General features: G+C 32.0%; 1 protein-coding gene across 15 annotated transcripts; it reads left to right on the forward strand.

Moving 5' to 3' along the window:
- The first annotated feature begins 1,675 nt into the window (after positions 1-1,675).
- Positions 1,676-15,326, forward strand: LOC114257500 (uncharacterized). 15 transcript variants are annotated; one of them, XM_082874700.1, is made up of 6 exons: positions 1,690-1,873; positions 4,120-4,221; positions 6,298-6,360; positions 7,219-7,310; positions 11,736-13,813; positions 14,955-15,326. In XM_082874700.1, the coding sequence occupies exon 5, from the start codon at positions 11,867-11,869 to the stop codon at positions 13,775-13,777; it is 1,911 nt and encodes a 636-aa protein (XP_082730826.1). In that variant the 5' UTR covers positions 1,690-1,873; positions 4,120-4,221; positions 6,298-6,360; positions 7,219-7,310; positions 11,736-11,866; the 3' UTR covers positions 13,778-13,813; positions 14,955-15,326. The 15 variants fall into 15 exon arrangements, with proteins under 15 accessions (XP_028053065.2, XP_028053064.2, XP_082730826.1 ...); XM_082874698.1 differs by lacking the exon at positions 7,219-7,310 and adding an exon at positions 8,519-8,778; XM_028197264.2 differs by lacking the exon at positions 7,219-7,310 and having other exon boundaries at positions 1,676-1,873.
- The last annotated feature ends 1,916 nt before the right edge of the window (positions 15,327-17,242 follow it).

Genomic DNA, 17,242 nt, shown 5'->3' on the forward strand with positions numbered 1-17,242 from the left:
TTTACTAAATATGATTTATTGATTCAAAAAAATCTTAGATAAGATTTGAGCTACCATAACATTTGTAAACAAGACTTTTAGGTAATTAACTCAATTATTAATTAAAATAAATTTCTGACATTATTCAAAATTGTTAATAACTTGATAATTTATTTATAAAATTAGCCATTTATTATGAAATTAGAAATTTTAAAAGGCGAGATGTAATTTCTAAAACTATAACAGACAAATCGTATTTTAAGCAAATATCAAGGAATGTATTTATAATTTATCTTAATTACATTGAGTTTATTTATTTATTTTATTGGCATCAAAGTGTTTGGATCAAACCCCTACTAATTTACAAGGGTACACAAGCCCGTAGTGAGAAGTTTTTTGCAAATGCACCATGGTTAATTTAAGAATTTTCTCCTAATCCGTTAGCCCCAAAGAATTGTTTCCACTTAAGAGATAAGTTTCTTTAAAATTTTAATTCACTTAATACTTAGGCATTTTTTTACAACATCTAAAAGCTTATTAGCTTATTTGGGTTATATTATCTTTCTATTTTTTTTTATGTATTTTCGTAATAAACAAAAAAGTCAACTTATAAGTCATATCCAAAACAAAACAAAACTAATTGTTCATAAATAATTCATTATTAATATAAATGAAAAAATAATCAGCTTGCTTGGTTTTATTTTTTCAAAAACACTTTTCAGAAAATTCTACTTTCTTATTTTCCGTCTTTTTTTTTGTTTTTACTGAATTTTTTAAATATTTTAAGCAATTTTTTTACTTTTTAGATACACCTAACATAAATACACCTAAAAAATAATCAAATTGTAAAAAAAATCTTTTAAAAATTAACTAAATACCAAAAATATAAAAAAAATACAAGAATTCAGTACTTTTTTTGTATTTTTATGTATTTATTAATTTTTTAAAATATTTTTTTCATAAATTTTTTATTTTTTAGATATATCTAAGTAAGCTGCATCTAAAAAAGTAAAAAAAATATTTTAAATTTTAAAAATATTCACTAAAAACAAAAAAAATATGAAAATAAAAAAATTTAATTTTCAAAAAACTTAATCCAGAAAACTATTATACTTCTTTACATTAAAATATATATTGTTATTTATTATTATGATTTTACATTATTTACATTAACTCGGTCACTTTAACTTCACTAAAAGCGAGATCCTTTATATTAATATATATATATATATATATATTTATTATTATAATTTTACATTATTTACACTAATTCGGTCACTTTAACCTTCTATACAATATGTATAAAGCACAGTTCCTTCTGCCTCGGATGAACACTGTTGAAATATCTGTTTTGCCCCTTGGTGTGTATCTTTTCTTTCCTTATTCAACACAACAGTGGTGCGACATAATACATACTATTAAAAAAGTATCACTAACTCAATTTTAATGAGCTGGCCGTGCTCACTAAGTCACTAAATCAATTTTAATAAGCTGACAATGCTGAAAATTTAAAAAATAAAAAAAATAAAAAATAAAACATCACATCAATTAACGTTTTAGAGCTATTAGATGTCATTATTTTAGACATCTTAAATAATTTTTTATTTTAATAAGCTGACAATGCTGAAAATTTAAAAAATAAAAAAAATAAAAAATAAAACATCACATCAATTAACGCTTTAGAGCTATTAGATGTCATTATTTTAGACATCTTAAATAATTTTCAAAACACAAATAGAGAAGAGAGAGAGAGACAGAGAGAGAGACGGAGGAGGAAGACCCATCCGTGACTACCGCCACCGTTGACGTCCGCTAGCTTCAGCTAAGCAACGAACGAGCTCTTGCACTTCTCCCTCCTGCCAGAGTTCTTACACTCCTCTCTCCCATCGTTCAGGTTCGTTTTTCAGAAGTTAGGGTTTTCATACATACAATATATGATTTTTGTTTTTAATTTTTTTTTCTTCCCTGTTCATCGTTTTTCTCTTCTTGTGCAAATAGTTTTTTTGGAATAGTCTTTGTGAGTTGCAAAAAACAGATTGAACCAGATTGAATTTGTCATTTTTTCCCCCTTTTTTGTTGAAGTTTGGGTTGTCTGCTTGTGAAATGCCTATTTTTTTTTTTTTTTTTTTGTTAACAATTGTGAAGTCTTCTAACAATATATATAATACAATCTGATCTTGGGGTTAGATTGTGGTATGGTTAGAGCAGAAAAGCAGGGTTATGATGTTATGATGGGTGTATAATTTGAATGGTAACACTAAAGACAACCTAAAGACAGCACCAAGTAGATATAAAATAAAATGAAGGGGAAAATAGTGAAATTGAAACATCATTGACAGAAACAAGAAGAGAACAGAGGCATAATATAACTTCAAAATATCAACAATATTTATTACCTGGTCATGCGGAGAACGAAACTTGGATTGCCATGAGATGACTTTCTAAATTTGCTATTAGGAGGGTAAACATCAAATAACTTCATCAATCCTTATATTATTGATAATCACTTCGATCTTCAGTGTGCCTTCACCATTACAATGAGGACAAGAGTGGAAAATTCAAAGAACATCGTTACATCACTTACAGAGTCTCTTCAATTGAGCAATAGATCTTGCTGTTGCGGACTATTCCTATTGTTGTCTACATGCTACCCTTCTTCCCAACAACCTCAGCCATTCCCATCTCATCATCCCAATGGGCCCTCGAAATATTTTTCCTAATGAAAAAATACACAATTAATTGTTAAAACACAATGATCTAAAGAATTTATAAACAGTTTTTCATCAAAAGTTCTGCCTAAGAGTCACATTTCCTCTCCATGCTGTTGTCATTGACAGTATGCCTGTATATGTCATCCCCATGTCCAGAAGAAATTGATGAGGTCCTTGAATGCTCCAATGCACTAGGCACATTCGAAGACTTCCACTTTGAGAAAGGTTGAGTAGTTTCAGTCTCAGTAAATGGCTTCTCAGAAGCAGATGTTGCACTTGGCATGTTCAGAGAATCAAGGAAAGATGGACGAGATCTCCTAGTATTAGTTTCAGCTATGTCTGGATACAACGGCAGATTATCAGATGAACTTCTGAGATCAAAACTGAAGGCAGTAGATCGAGATTCAGATGGCCAAAATGGAGCACCGTTTCCACCAGGCAAATGACCAGCAGAATTACTAAGTTTTCTTTCTTCCACATCAAAAGTCATAGTATTATTAGACTCAGGAACAGCATGCCTGTTTTGCCCTACTTCAAAATAAGACTCTCTGATCTTGGTAGGAGGGTGAACAGAATCTACAACAAAAAATAAAATATTGTAGCCAGTTTTTTTCCCCCAAAAAATACGCAAAAGAAAAAACAAGGATAAGAAAAAGAAAAACTGATGACTGTAATATTACCTCCATATAAGGACATTAGACCACTAGCCTGTGGGCTCGTATAACCAAACTTGTTTTGCAGTAGGAAACTACCAGAATTTTCACAAGAGACATTTGCAACAATATCATGAGTAGCAGAACTTGTAACCGTAAAATCCTTGACATGATCATTATCTTTTGAATGGGCTCCCTCCAAACAATAACGAAAAACTTCCTATTGAAACTCACAAAAAAATATATATTTCTGAACATTTTCACAACATTTCATACAAACCAAGACAACCAAAAACATAGAAAACACTATGAAAATGATAGTTGCACAAAGTTCCAAACATCTAAGTTGTTGACTAATACTAATTTGATAGGCCTTCTCTGAACAAAGTCCCAATCACCTTAAACAGTGAGTCAAGTCTAAGATTTTTTTTTAGTACACTAAAAAAATTCATTTTAAAAAGAATTCTTCAAATTATTATCTTTTAATCCAAGATTAATCTTTTCTTTTCAGTCTCAAGCATAGGAATGAATTGTTTATCTTTTCTTTTTTCTTTTTTCTTTTGCACTGTGAAAGAAAAATTCTTTGATAACTTATTGACTTGGAATTGCGTTCAGATTCAATCAAGGAAATTGATTTTTCTTCTACAGAGGGTTTTTTGATGGATTTATGAGATCTGATACTGTAAATTTTGCGATTTTGTTATTTTTTCTCTTCCTTATTTGTTCTTTGTTTTGTTAAATGTTTGATTTCATTATGATTTTGTTGTGTGTTTTAGAGCTAATCCACAGTTTCAAGCCATATCTTCAGATTCAATCAAAGAAATTGATTTTTCTTCTACAGAGGGTCTTTGGAAGATGGATTTCTGAGTTTTGATACGGTAAATTTTGTTGTTTGTTTGTTTGTTTGTTTTTTTTTAAAAAAAATTATATTCTTATTTGAAAATCAAAGTGTACAAAATAAAGCAAGTGCTGCAATGTTTTTGGGTAAGTTCTGATTTTTCTATCGTTCTTCTTGTTATCGATTCCATTTTCTTTGGCTTCTATGATTACCATGATGTGTGGGTATTTTTATTTTGGGCATTCATCCAGATATGACTCCTAAATTTTTGAGTTTTGTGTAGATCAATAACTTAATTTGTGTGATTCAGAAAATTTTAAGGGTTTATTATTTAGCTTTGTAATTTTTGTCTATAATATATTTTTTTATTTCTTAGTTAATTTTTATGGATTTTATATGTTGTTAAATGTTTAGGGTTTGTGCAAATAAAGAATTAAAAACTCAATTTGTGTGATTCAAAACTTTTTTGGTGTTTTCCTATTTGGCTTTGAAATGAATTTTGAAGATGTGTTTAATGCCAACGATTGAACTTCAAAACCCAATTCTAGCTCTGACAGACTAAACATATAATCAATATTGTGATGGAATTTAGTTCTTTAGGTTGAATATTGGAGATTTTGTTCTTTTCAAAGATAATATCCATTGAGTGTTTGAATTTTGTGCTTGAATTATTTGATAAAATACTTGGAAGACAAATTGCCACATAATCACTGATGTGGTCAAAAAATAGTAGGTTAACATAGTTCTCTTCACCAACAAGTATGTTCTTGCTAATTCTCTTGTTGGAAAAGTTTTGTATTTTGTCCTATCTTTGATTTTTGAGGAATTGAATAGATGATTGATTTGTTGGTGCAATTCTGTTTTTGTTACTTGCTTTGTGTGGTAGTTGTGCTTTGTCTTTGTCTTCATCTTCCTTCTTTGATCATGAACGGAGGTATTGTGAGAGTTTGCCTAACAAAATTAAGGTTTCTTCTTTCTTTTCATGTACTAAACATTATGCTTTTTTTTTTGGGGTGCATAAAATGGGGGTTTTCATTTTTTTTTGGTTTACTTGCTTTAGGATTGTGGGGTTGGGGTGCTTTGTCTTCGTCTTCCTGCTTTGATCATGAACTTCTATGAGAGTTTGCCTAACAAAATTAAGGTTCTTGCCTTCTTTCAGCTATTGTACATTATTTTATTTATTTATTTATTTGCATTGAAAGGGGGTCTGATTTTTAATTTTTCTTTGTTAACAATTTTTTTTGTTTACTTGCTTTTTTTTCTATTTCTATTTTGAAGGGTTGTGTGGTGGTTGTGCTTTGTCTTCCTTGTTTGATCATAAATGGGAATTCTATGAGAGGTCGACGAACAAAATTAGGGTTTTTGCCTTTTTTCCAGATCCTATACATTTTTTTTTTGTTGCTGCGTAAGGGGGTCTTGATTTTTATTTTTCTGCCTATTTTTCATTTTTGTTTCTCACGATTTTTTTATGCAACTTGCTTTTGTTTTTGTTTCTATTTAGAAGAATTGTGGGGTGGTTTTGCTTTGGCTTCGTATTCCTTATGTTCATCAGCTAACAAATTGTGTCACTCTATTTCTTTACATGTTCCATAAACGTCAACAATTTCTTAAGATCACTTTTAAACGTCAATTTGAACTGTTAAAGATCCAATCTTTTCTCTTCATTGTTTTTTTCTTTTTTTGGGTTTGGAAATGACCTTTGTTTGAGTTTCATTCATAAAAGAGAATTATACCACCTTAGTATGAATCATGTTTTAATTTGATTGGGGGTCAGTGCCTTGGGCCACTATGCAGGGTTAAATAGAAATGTGAGGATAACTACACATAGCCATTGGAGTCTTGGCCAATGGTTTGCTTCATATTTAGTGGTTTCATATTTCTTTGTGATGTGAGTTTGCAATAAGTTTTATAATTTCCTCAGTTACCTTTAGTAGATTTTGTTACTTGCTTCATATTTGTTTTTCATTTGTGAATCATTTAATAAACAAATTCTAGGTGTATAATAGCAATCATCTAGACATGGATATTCATTTCTTCTTCTCTGGTTATGTGCGCACAAATATAGGATTTGAGAGAGTTGTAGGCTAAGATTACACTTTCTTGGTCTCTATTGTAGGGAAATAATGGATTTTGTGACAACAATATAGTTTACCAAATACATAGGATTAACAAGATCAAGGTGAGTACCTTCTAACTTTTAGCTATCATAATTTCTAAAATCACAAATTAATGGTAATTGTTACTTGATAATTTGCACACATAATATTTCAGATAATCGTTATAATGATCTCAAGTATCATATGTTCATTATTTCAACTTAGACAAAACAAAAGCTGCATTGAATAAATTATACAACAAAAAGTGTCCTTTATGAAGTAGGCTACTTTTAAGTTAGAAAACAATTTGTTAATTTTAACAAACAAATGTTTGCATTTTGAATGAGCAAGTCTAAAACATTTGGTATAATTTCACAATTGCACTTTTGTTTTCATTTTTCTTATCTATCCAGTGCATTTCTAATTATGTTAAAAATACATGTTTTGTTGTGTCTACATGTTGGGAGGTGGGAAAGAGAAATGTGATGTTTGGAAGAAGTTATTTCACAATTGATTATTTTATTTTTTTCTTCTACCAAATATCTTAAATTAATATGCAAACTTAGTAATACCGATTAAATTTTCATGCTTAATGTTGACTGGCCATTTATTTTTTTTTTGTTTTTTGTTTTTAAATACATTTTAAAAAACACTTGAATGTGTATTTCATACCTGGGTCTGTTGATGGGCTGTTACACTGGTCGACTGGTTTTGATCACAAAAAACTTGAATGAATGTGCTCAAAACATAGGGAATGAATGTGTATTTTAAAGTGTACAACCGAACCTTGAGTTAAGAGAACTGGTTGATTGCATGAAAGGCGTGGTAACAGTTTAACTGCTTCTACTTGCTGTTTAAGCTTGGTTGTTGTGTGTTGCATTCATTGCTGGTTTGAGTTGAATCCTTATCAACTCTGTCTGTATTTGTTTGTTTGCTGCTAGGAGTGCACATGATTGGTCCATCACTAGATGCCAACACAGTTGGGATGGGGTGTTTTGGACAATGATGCAATTTTTTTCCCTCCTAGATCATTGTAATATATTCTCCCTTTCTTTTGCCGCTCAAAAACAAATCTGTGGAATAACCTTGGTTATGTTACTGTTAATCTTTTCAGCAACCATTATGAATTGTTTTTTCCCTCTTGCGAATATTTGAGTTCATTATGAACTTTTTCTTTTCTTTTTCATGGCTGAGCAAGTAAGCGAATCAAAACTACATGCCAAGCTAAGAAGGCTTCTATCTAAAATGTAGTCAGTTCACTGTGAGGATCACCCTTCCAATTCTACGAGTGTGAAAAATGACCTTGGTTATTTTGTCATATTTCTTTTTTCTTTTCCTAGTTAGTTCACCATGAGGATCACCCTTCCAAGTCTACAAGTGAAAAATGGCCTCAGTTATTTTGTTACACTTATTTTTGAGTATTACCGGTTATGTTTATCTCTTGTGATATATTGAAATTTAGAGAGAAATACCCTTGCAATTGTTTTCCACTAAACAGATAGCTCAATTTTAAGTTAGTTTATATGTACATAACGTTTTTCTCTCTGTATAATTTTCTACTCTAGACTTAATATGTTTATAAATTTCAGTTCTAAACACAAATGCAATGGGCACTAGATGGGCATTAGTTAGCGTGCCTTGCACGCGGCCCTTTAACTAGTACTAACTAAAAGCGAGATCAACTACAAGAGAGGTGAGTGTAATTTACCTAAAACAAAATGACTCTGTTTTTGTAATTTTATAAATTTGAGAGGGGTTGGTGTAAATGTCACAGGTTAGGGTTAGGGTTCCTCTTCTTCTCATAGTTTCCCATTCAACCAGAAAAAGTGCCTCATCCTCTCTTCTCAGACGTAGACGACGAAGTTACTCCGGCGAATTGCTTCGGCAGTCCAATTACTCCTATCGGCCCCACTCTCGTCACTCCCAAATTTTCTGTCAATCAATAAAGTAAATTTTCTCTTTTTCTTCAATTTTTGAAATAAATCCACGAAACTTGATTGAAGAACACCCTTGCATGATTTCCAAAACCGTCATGTTGAACCCACCAGTTTATTTTTATTTTATTTTATTTTATTTATTTTCATTTGAAAGTTTGCATCTTGAAGCCTTAAGTTTAATGGCGTATTATCACTACCGTGTATTCGTTTTTTGTGTTTGGTTTAATTTTCGTAATTTGATTTGATTTCTCTCTGTTTATGCAATTGATGCAATTTAACTGATTATGTGTATTGTGCTATGTAGCACGGACACGTCTCTGAAGGCAACGTATGGGTGTCGGGCACGAACACGCGTCGGATACGCGGTGGACACGTGTCTGACACTCTACCCAACGTGTCCCTTTTTTTTTGAATTTTTGTAACCGGACACTCTGTTGGACACTCTTGGACATGCTATGAACACGCTATGGACAGAGAGGGAGAGAAACCCTAACCTGTTGAAGACAGACACAGAGAGAGAGAGGGGGGGGTTGAAGAACCTGTTGAAATGGAGCTCTGGATTAGGTATGTTATTCGATTCTTCAAATCCCTTTCGATCTTCTTCTTTTCTTTTGTTTTTCTTCATTTTTCTTCTTCTTTCTTCGTTTCGTTTGCCTCGTCTGTGTCGTCTTCCTCGTCTTGTCTGTGTCGTCTCCCTCTCTGCTCTCTCTCTCTCTCTCTCTCTCTCTCTCTCGCTATGGTGTTTCAGCCCTCTCCTTTTACTATCGATCGCTATATCTTCCATTCTATTATATATTATATACTAATAATATATATACATATATATATATTTATATACTAATAATAATAGTGTATATATTATATATTAGATATATATTTGCGCAAAAATCTTTTTTTTTTCTTTTCCTTTTTTCTATTTTTTAGATATTATTATTTGTTTAAATAAATTATTTTTATTTATAGGAAAATTTTAATTTGTGAATAATATTTGATATTAAAATAAATAAATAATATTTATATTTTTTAATTTTACATATAATAAAAAAATAAAATTATATGTACTGAACGTGTCCTCAGAGTGTCGTGTCCCTTATTTTTTGAAAATTTGCGTGTCCCCGTGTCCGTGTCCGTGCATCATAGGTATTGTGTATTGTTATATCCTGTAGTTGAAGAATTTGATACGGATAGGTAATTTTTTCTCTGGGAGTAATTGTAATACCTAAATTTTTATTTATGTAATATTTTTGTTATATTTATGATGTAATTATGGCATCACGGTTGGAATTAACGCTTTGGATTTTAGAGTTGTTTAGTTGATTGATTTGTATGAATCCCTCCTTGTCCGTCTAAGTGCCTTTCAATGTTTACACTTGATAAATTCGACTAGTAATTACATAAGTGAATAAAGGAAGATTAATATACGTGACAAAAGTGCAAGGACAAACTTGGTTAGAGTTTTCCAAAATAGCTCTGCTACGTAGCTCGAATAGGTTGTGGCTCAAGTGGCCCGATTTTGAGTTTCTATCTGGTGTGTGTGTGTGCTCCACTCAACTCTCATTTCAATTCCAAAAAAAAGAAAAAAAAAAGAAAAGACAAGAAAAGAAAGAACAGAACAGAGTCAAGAAACCCAGGCCTCCTTCTCTTTCTTCACCACTTTCCCTCTGTCTTTGTCTCTCTCTCCCCCAAACACACATAAACACAGTTGAAAAAGACCTCTCCATTTCATCTTCATTCAATCATCTCTCTCCACTTCCTCCTCAATCCCTCCCCTCCTCCCTCTGCCATTTCTGCACCTCTCGCAATCCCTGTATGAGGTAGGTCTAAATAAAATTATAAAAAAACACAGAGTTGTTCAATAATAATGTCTAATGGTTTGGTTTGTGATTTTGGTGGTTACGAGTTAAAAAAGTTATGAAATTCCACCTCCTATAAATTGGGGCATCCGGATAGTCCCTAAGAAGAAGGCCTATGTGGTCGAACGATTCGGCAAATACGTGAAGACTCTCACTCTTGGAATTCACTTGCTCATTCCTTTTGTTGAAAAAATTGCTTACGTCCATTCCCTCAAGGAAGAGGCCATTCCCATTCCCAACCAATCCGCCATCACCAAGGACAATGTTAGCATCTTAATTGATGGGGTTGATGGTTGATTATGTTTAGTTGAGTAATTGCAGATTGTGGACCCTCGCTTGGCGTCTTATGGCGTTGAGAAGAGCTTTTGTTTCAATGGTTTTTGATTTCAAATAGAGGGAGACAGAAAACAGGGTATGAGGAGAGAGAAAATATTGATATATTATATCATATTTGACTCACTATGAGGAGAGAGAAAATCTGGAAATTTGCATTTCAAAATTTCGGGCCAGTCAAGCTCAAAGGATTCGAGCTACCAAGCTTTTTCCTTTCCAAAAACACTTTTCAGAAAATTTTACTTTCTTGTTTTCCGTATTTTTTTGTTTTTACTAAATTTTTTTAATATTTTAAACAATTTTTAAAATTTTTAGACATACCTAACATAAATATACCTAAAAAGTAAAAAATTTGTGAAAAAAACCTTTTAAAATTCACTAAATACCAAAAATATAAAAAAAATACGAGAATTCAATATATTATTTGTATTTTTATGTATTTATTAATTTTTTAAAATATTTTTTCACAAATTGTTTACTTTTTAGATATATTGAAGTAAGGTGCATCTAAAAAAGTAAAAAAAATGTTTAAAATTTTAAAAGTATTCACTAAAAACAAAAAAACACGAAAATCAAAAAACTCAGCTTTTAAAAAACATAATCCAAAAAACTCAAACCAAACACACTGATGATTAGTGTACTTGGTTATGCAGATTTGATTTGGTACCCAACTTTCTTGTTGTTTAATCGTCTTTATCTCTGTCACTTTCCTGCAGTCCTTCTCTGTCTTAAGCTAGCAATTAATGAATCCCACTGAGTTCATCAAATTCACCAAAGACCAGCTGGTTTAAATAATTTCCAATGGCCTAATGTTCTCACTTTTGTAGTATTTTTCCTGTAACATTTTAGGAAGTTTTTAACCACGTTCAAATACTTGATTACAATCAAATGGGTTGAAGTTGTTAATCGTCTTGAATTTTTGAACACTAAATTGACAAAATGGTTCCTTAATAAAAATTCTTTTGAATGTCTATCAGCGTGATTATTTGGTCAATTGACCACCTGGTTTTCAAAGTTTTACATTTTTCCAGCCCATTTTATCAACTCATATAATACTTCCAATTAGTTTTTTATTTTTATTGTTATTAATATTTTTTATTTGTAATTGTTGTTACCTCTTTGTGATTATATAGTTCTCTGCTTTGGTGTATCAATAAGAAGTTGAATGAGTTAAATATTTCTGGTATGATTATGCCAATACATTCACAAGTGGTTGCATGTATTTGTGACATTGGGTGACATTGATGGTTTTCATTTTAACTTTATTATTTTTAACAGATTTGATAATTAAAAGCTATTTTTTAATTGATTTTTTTCCCTTTCTTTACATTGCAGGTGTGAGGCTGTTGGGAAGAATTTGTTGCTGGTTGCTGTTGCTTGGGAAGAATTTGCTGCTCGTTGTTGATTATTTTGTGCTGCCACCTGCTTCTTCTTTGTGCTTCTGTTATTGTCGAATCTAGACCAAAATGGGTATGAAGCTATTCGAGGGCAGCAATGGTTCGGACGAAGATATATCGAAGATTGAAGTCAACAAAGAGTTCGCTCGTCGCTATGAGCACAACAAGAAGCGAGAGGACTTGCAGAAGCTCGAGGAGTTGAAGAAGAAAGGCCTCGTTGAAGACTCCTCAGATAACAAGTCTGGTGACGAGGCATCTTCTGATGAATCAGACGAAGATGAGTTAATTAATCCGAAGAAAGATTTGGAGTTCTTAAATGCGTTGATTAAGGTTAAGAACCACGACCCAAAACTGAAAAACAAAGAGGCTAAGCTATTCGAGTCCGAAAATGAAGAAGAAGAAGAGCACGGGAAACGAGAGGAAGGACAACGAGATAAGAAGGGGAAGCCAATGTATTTGAAGGATGTGGCAGCGAGGCACTTGATTGAGGAGGGGCCAGAATTTGAAGAGAAAGTAGACAAGTTGAGAGTGAAGAGCTATTTGGAGGAGCAAGAGGAGTTCAGGAGGGCTTTCTTGGAGGTGGCCGAGGAGGCTTTGGATGGTGATGATGATGGAGAATTGTTGAGGTTGAAAGCGAGTAAAAGTATGGGGGATGAGGATGATAGTGATGCTGGTGAGGTTCAGAAGAAATTGGATGAGTATTTTGGCAAAGATGACCATTTGAATGAGAATGAAATGTTTTTGAAGAAGTTTTTTAGGAACAAGATGTGGGTTGATGAGGGTAAGGGCAAGAAGGCATTGGATGATGTGGTTTCAGATTTTTCAGAGGATGAGGAGGAGATTGAGAAGCAAGAGGATTATGAAAGGGAGTATAATTTTAGGTTTGAGGAGAATGCGGGGGATAGGGTGTTGGGTCATTCACGGTTTGTAGAGGGATCAGTGAGGAAGAAAACTAATGCTCGGAAGTTGCAGAGGAAGAGCAAGGAGGAGAGGATGGCACAAGCTGAATTCGAGAGGAAGGAGGAATTGAAGCATTTGAAGAATTTGAAGAAGAAAGAAATGAGGGAGAAACTTAGGAAGATAAGGGATACTGCGGGGATTGATGAAAATTGGGTTTGCCCATTGGATGAAGATGATCTGGAAGAGGAATTTGATCCCAAGGAGCATGATAGAAAGATGAAAGAAGCATTTAATGATGATTACTATGATGCGGATGATGCAGACCCTGAGTTTGGGAGTGATAGGGATGAAGATGGTGATGAGTTTGAAAAACCAGATTTTGATAAAGAAGATGAGTTGCTTGGACTTCCAAAAGGTTGGGATGATACATCTGTTTCTGGTGATGGGTTCTTAGCTGCAAGGGAACGAAACTTGAAGCGCAGGGCAGAAAATGAAGGTCTCCATGAACAGATAGAAGAAGAAGTGCCTGAAGAGGATAAGAGGAAGAAGAAGCCAAAAATGTCTAAGCTGGAGAAGGAAATCCTTGATAAAGAATTGGAGGAGTACTATAAATTGGACTACGAGGATACAGTAGGGGACTTGAAGACAAGGTTTAAGTACAGAGATGTTGGTGCTAAACGATATGGACTAACTACTGAGGAGATTTTAATGCTGGATGAGAAGGAGTTGAATCAATATGTTTCGTTGAAGAAACTTGCTCCTTATAGGGAGAAGGAATGGAAGGTGCCCAGAAATCAGGTGTTGAACCAAAAACAGAGGAATAAGCTGCTTCTTCAAGGCAATATATTGAATGACAAGAAAATTGGTAAAAACTTGAAAATTGATGATAAGAAATCAACTACAGTGGCAGTTTACAAGGAACAGGAGAAAGCAAAAGTGAAGGAATCAAATGGTGATATGAGCAATCTATCTAGACGAAGCAAGAGAAGGCATCGTCAAGCTGAACTTAAACTATCAACATCGAGGCTTATGGCATATGGAAAAATCCCCTCCAAATCTAAGAGTAAAAAGAAGCACTGAACATTACCCATGGTTGAGGCAGAGGTCCTATAGAAGGTAATCTCTTGCAAGAACTTGTTTGTGGGCGTCGTGATATGCCTTTTCTTCTTCTTCCCCCCTCCCCTTCTTTGGTGGATTTATGCTTTTGTGAATACATCTTCATCTACTTTTGTTTTCTGAGGATAAAAGAACATAATGTTTGTATTCTTTAAATGCTGAAAATCCTAAATGCCCAAAAGAATGTGCAATCTTGAGATATTATTCTCTGTTTTTCTTTTTTGTTGATTGTCATTGTTTGTCTTGATTGTCATATTACCCATGTTGATTGTCATTGTTTAAGAAGTATCAAGCAGGAAATTGAGTTAGGTAGAAATGTTCATCTGTTCAAGATTTTTTTTTTTTTTTTTTTTCCGTAGAAGGATAAATTACAAATATCTGAGGTTTATAAAATTCACAACTGACTTCCTTACATTCTGAAAATTACATTTCACTTTGAGGTTTCATTGTCAACTTCCGAATTTTGATGACAGTCAACATAAAAAAATTTCACAATACCAATTTATATCTTAATAACCCAAACTGAACTCCAGTAAACCCATACCTCAACCCGATCCCCAACCCTAAAATAATAAGATGCTGTGATGTGGGAAAAATAAAAAGTAGAGGGAGGAAAGAGGGCTGGGCTTGATGGTTGATGGTGATGCGTTAATTGCTCGGTGTGGTGCTTTCTTGATGGTCTCTTGCTTGTGTGTGGAATCCGTCTCTTATGATTCGTCTGTTGAATTATTATTGTTATTATTATTATTATTATTTTGGGTGGTAAACTTGTGGTTATTTGGAGGATGGTTGATTCGGTTGGTTGCAATGATGAACATGGTCTTGGTTGATGGTTGATTTGGTGGTGGGGGAGGCTGAGGTTTGGTTGACTGAGGGTGGGGGTGGCGGGGGAGGGTTGGGTGAGGGTGAGGTGGTGGTTAGGATGCACTGAAGGGAACATCAGGATCTCATGTTACTACAAATATGTTGAACAATATGATATACATTCCCTGCAAGTAGTTTTTTGAGTCTCTGTCGTATATCTGAGAAATGTTACTGCTATATAAATGGTAGTTATGTTTTAGTGTTATAACTAGTGATATGTACAAAGGATGCAATTTTTTACTAGTGAATGATGAATTGGTAATTTTTTAATCTGCAGGTGTTCGATGTAAGTGCTGCTAATTACAAGTCAGACGGCATGAGTAACTTCTAATAGAGATAATTGGTGGATCTGTGAGCGGCGTAAGTATACCTTTAACTAATTTTAGGAGTTGTCTCAGGAGAGAATGAAGTTGAGTTGGAATATATCGGAAAAATTATGGTCGGTGGTCTTGTTTCATGGTTTCCTTTATCTTCGGTTGTCAAGTGTTAGATTTGTTGTAATTCGTCGTGTCCTCTTGTTAGGACACTACACTTTTTGATAGTTATTTAGCTTTTATGGTTATGATGTTTTTGAGATGGATGCAACACTTTTCTAGCTTTGTAATGTTTTACAAACATCTCAAATGAATTCAGGATACATTTGAAGAAATTCTGGTTGGACATTTTTGTGATAATATAGAACTACTATTTATATAGTATGCAAAACATGGGAAGCGTGAGTCACTTATTATTAGATCACTTATTGTGCAAACAATTTATAAAATCAAGTTTTTACGAATTTATATAAGTAATCTTAAGTTAAAAGGAAATTCGTATAAGTTTAGTTATAAAAATTTTGAAATTTACAAAATTACAATAATTTTTACGAAATTACATAAGTTATTTCACAAACATATATTACTCAAAACTATTAAAGTACATAATAAAATCGCATGCATATGGTATGCAATGTATACTGAAAGAATTTTCCACAAAACATTTACTATCATTCTAAAAAAATAGACATGAATATTTTTTTCTTTTTCATTTGATAATCCAAAATGAATTGATTGTTTTTTACATGGCCGTTTATTTATTTGTGAATCCTGCGACAAAAAAATAGGTATATTGAGAAGGGTATTTTAGACATTTTGTGTATAGGTATATTGAGCTTAATGATTAAAATATTATTTTTTCGTCGGTTTTATTTAACAAAAACAAAGACAAATAATTTAAATTGAAATAATTAATCAAAAGATTAAGATTTAAATCAACAAAATTAAAAATTCAGATTTATTTTGTTATAAGGGTCAAACATTGAGAGATTTTCCCAAAAATTATTATATGTTTCAAATTTAGTTTATGTATTGTGAATTTACATGTGAAATGAATTTAAGGAAAATGTACCCTAAAAAAAAAAAAAATTAATAGAAAGTAAAATGATAACTTATAATAATTTTTTAATTTTTAGACTAAAATAGTTTATTCCTAAATGGGACCTAAGCCCACAATAAATTTTAAAAAATATTTTTGTGAATAAGTTTTGTTTAAAATTAGAAATGGCAAAAGTAATTATATTTTTTCCAATCCAATTTTAATTAAAGGGTTGTGATTCATCCCCCGAAAATGGGGGAGCCCGAATCCCCCTAATTTCCATTTCAGGTAAAAAAAAAAAAAAAAAAAGGAAAAAAGAAAGAAAAAAAGAAAACAGTTTCCAAAATTGGAAATTAGGGGGATTAGGGGGCAACTTTTTAGGGCTACAAATCATTTCAACGTTTGTGAAAACATTGATATGGTAAAGATAAAATTAGAAGAGTAAGGTCAAAGCCATCAAGATCAGGTGAAATAAGAAATTATATGTTAAAGCTTCATTTGCCATTAGTTAATATAGTTAATTTTTTTATGTTGAGATTTTTTTAATTTGATTTTTTTAGTCTCGTTTGGTTTGAATTTTTTGTTTTTTGTAAAAGAAAAAATGTAATGATTATAGATTGAATGTGATATTTTATTTTATTAACTTATTTTGTTATTTTTTACTTTTTTAGCTCCAAAATGACAGCCAAATCAGTACTTAAAATAGTTGAATTTAAAAATAAAAATGTGCACGCAAAATCCAATCTGTTGCCATTCATATTTATTTAAGGGGGTGTTTGGCAGGTTAGATTTTAGCTTTTTTTTAGTTAAAATTTACAAAAACATAAAATAGATTAAAATAGTTAATAAGATAAAATATTATATCAAATTTATAATCATTTCACTTTTTCTCTCACAAATATTACGTCTACCTACAAAAAAAATAGGCTTGGTTTGGCATCTACTATATAATCCATCTTTTTATCTTTTTATCTTTTTTCCATCACATCACCTCTCTACTTTTCTGCACATCTTTTCGTAAAAAGACAAAAAGTGCACTTTTTTAGAACACCCCAAACCAATATTTTTCCAAATATAAAAATTTAAACCTACTAAAATAATTAAAAATTAAAATAACTTATTAAAATAGTAAATTTCTAAACACCCACTTAAAAATTATGCTAGGACCCCAAAAAAATTATTAAATATTCTATTAAACCTCTACAGGAGCGT

The sequence above is a fragment of the Camellia sinensis genome, chromosome 6, assembly GCF_055761805.1.
Source record: "Camellia sinensis isolate YWXY chromosome 6, ASM5576180v1, whole genome shotgun sequence".
Lineage (NCBI taxonomy): Eukaryota > Viridiplantae > Streptophyta > Magnoliopsida > Ericales > Theaceae > Camellia > Camellia sinensis.